At 57.8% G+C, this 2,149-nt stretch overlaps 1 protein-coding gene across 1 annotated transcript in view; it reads right to left on the bottom strand.

Moving 5' to 3' along the window:
* Window positions 1-2,149, bottom strand: part of CACNG8 (calcium voltage-gated channel auxiliary subunit gamma 8) — a gene marked incomplete at its 5' end in the record, with an annotated part of 19,914 nt that overhangs the window by 6,006 nt on the left and 11,759 nt on the right. The window contains 2 exons of the mRNA XM_014586365.1: window positions 181-321; window positions 1,402-1,485. Of these exons, the coding sequence (XP_014441851.1) occupies window positions 181-321; window positions 1,402-1,485 (225 nt within the window). The remainder of the gene's footprint in view (window positions 1-180; window positions 322-1,401; window positions 1,486-2,149) is intronic.

Here is a 2,149-nt window from a genome sequence, read left to right as displayed (position 1 = left end):
TAGACGGCGGGAAGCCTACACCTGCCTTACCCAGCGGGTGGCGACGAAGCTTGGGAGGAACCGGGGGCCCGTGGACAGGGCGGCTTTGCAGACACATGCGCGCGCACACTTGCACACACACACACACACGTGCGCGCGGCGGGGGCGCCCGCCCCGCCTCCCCCTCCCTCTGCCTCTCACCTGCTGCCACGAACAGGATCCCCGCGCCCAGAATGATGTTCCTCTTGGACTTGTAGACGCGCGAGGCCGCCACGCACACGCCCCCGAGCAGCAGCAGGATGGCGCTAAGGATGGGGAAGATGCTGGAGGCTCGGACAACTCCTGGGAAGGGAGGAAAGGGAAAGGGCGGAGGGGGCGCAGGGGCGAGGGCCGTCAGGGCGGCCGCCTGCGCCCGCGGCCCGCGGCGGTCCCCGCTGCTCTCCAGTCCTAGTTCCGCTCTGGCTGTGTTCTGGTTGTCTTATTTGGCTTATTCCATTCTATTGCCCATTCTCTCGCCTGCTTTAACCATGTCTGTTTTTATTCTGATTTTCTCTCCCTTTTCTTCGTCCTTTTCTATTTCTCTTTCTCCTGGTATGCCCTCCCCCCCTTTATTTTCCCCTGTCACTCCCCCTGTCTTCCTCTTACTTTTTCTATTTATCTTCTCTTTCTCGCCCTTCCTTTCTCAAATCTCTTAATACCTCTCTCTGCCCGCCTCCTTTTTCTGACTCACTTTCTCTCTCTGGGTGTCTCTCTCCGCCCTTCCTTTCCCTCGCCTTTTTCTGCCTGGCTTCATCACTTTCTGGGTCCTTCTCCCCTGCTCCTTTTCTGCCTCCCTGACCCCCCCATTTTCTGCCCGGCTTCCTCTATCTCTTTGCGCTCTCTCCCTCCCTTCTCCTTTTCTTTCATCAATCTCTTTCTCGTCTCTGTCTCTGTCTCTTTCTGCAGTCCTTGCCACCCACCCCTGAAATCCCAGGCTACCAGATTTTGCGATTCCTGATCAGTCTAAGGCCACAGCCAATCATTATTCAGGGCTTGCCGCGTTCTCGGAGTAGCTACCAATAGCATCACAGGCTTCCCCATCCAGCTCCCGAGAGTGGCCACTCCCCGCTGCAGATTGCCACAGTCCAGGGCGCACTGACCAATCCCAGCCCGGGAATCCACAACCAGTCACGCAGAGCCGCCGCGAGTGCCAAAGACAGCAAGGCGGCCAATCAGCATCCAGGATCCCCCTTCAGCCCGCCCAGACCCCTGAGCCAATCGGCAGCCAGAAGATCTCAGCATTCGGACTTGGATTGGCTGGGAAGCTAATTTCGGCAAGTCGACCCAAGAGCCAGCGCTCCCGGCCCTTCTCCAGCCCCTCTCCCGCCCTCCAGGCCCAGGGGTCCCCCCAGTCTGTCCCGGACCGGCCCCCACCCCACGTACGGAGCAGATACTCCGCGCTGTCATGGTCGTAGTCCGTGTCCTCCGGAAAATGGTTGATCTTCACGCAGACGCCTCTTTTCAACCCTGCAGGGGGATGAGGGTGGTGGGCGCGGGGACTTTTTTCGGAGTTGGGGGCAGGACAACCCCCAAGTAGAGACGACCCGCCTCCCGACCCATTCTCTCTCTGGGCTCCTTGGGAGACAGGACGTCCTGGCTGCTGAGCCTGTCCCAAGACCTGGGAAAACTTTCGACCTCTCTGGTATGTTTCCCCACCTGTTGAAAAAGAAAAGAAAAAAACGAGAACTCCAAAGGCTAACATCCTTCCAGCACGCAGTACAAGACAACGAGGACCTTAGCCCGGAACCTGCCTGGCGCCCTTCTAACTGTTAGCTTGCTGACGACTCCGAAAACGCGTGGGAAATCCAAGAAGGGGCTACGGAGGGCGTGAGACTACATTTCCCATGAGACCCTGCAAAGTCGCGGGTCCAATTGGAAGGCAGCAGTTCCAGTGGATTAAGGGAGTTGTAGTCTCTTCAGTTCTGCGCAGAAAGACATTCCCGGGCTGCCTGTGCGAAATATGAAATTCCGCTGGAAAATGAAGTGGTTGAACCCCGCAGAGGCGTATGCTGGGACAGATGCCTCGAGGGTCCGGCTCCATTCAGGATCCTCTCTCACATCCCCATCCTCGCCCCCTTTGGGAACTTCTCATCTTTGAGAACAGTTTCTGTTCTCCTTCCTTTAGCTCACA

The sequence above is a fragment of the Tupaia chinensis genome, unplaced genomic scaffold (assembly GCF_000334495.1).
Source record: "Tupaia chinensis unplaced genomic scaffold, TupChi_1.0 Scaffold000131_1, whole genome shotgun sequence".
Classification (NCBI taxonomy): domain Eukaryota; kingdom Metazoa; phylum Chordata; class Mammalia; order Scandentia; family Tupaiidae; genus Tupaia; species Tupaia belangeri.
The sequence above is the reverse complement of the archived record's forward strand: the minus strand, read 5'-3'. Positions and strand labels throughout refer to the sequence as shown.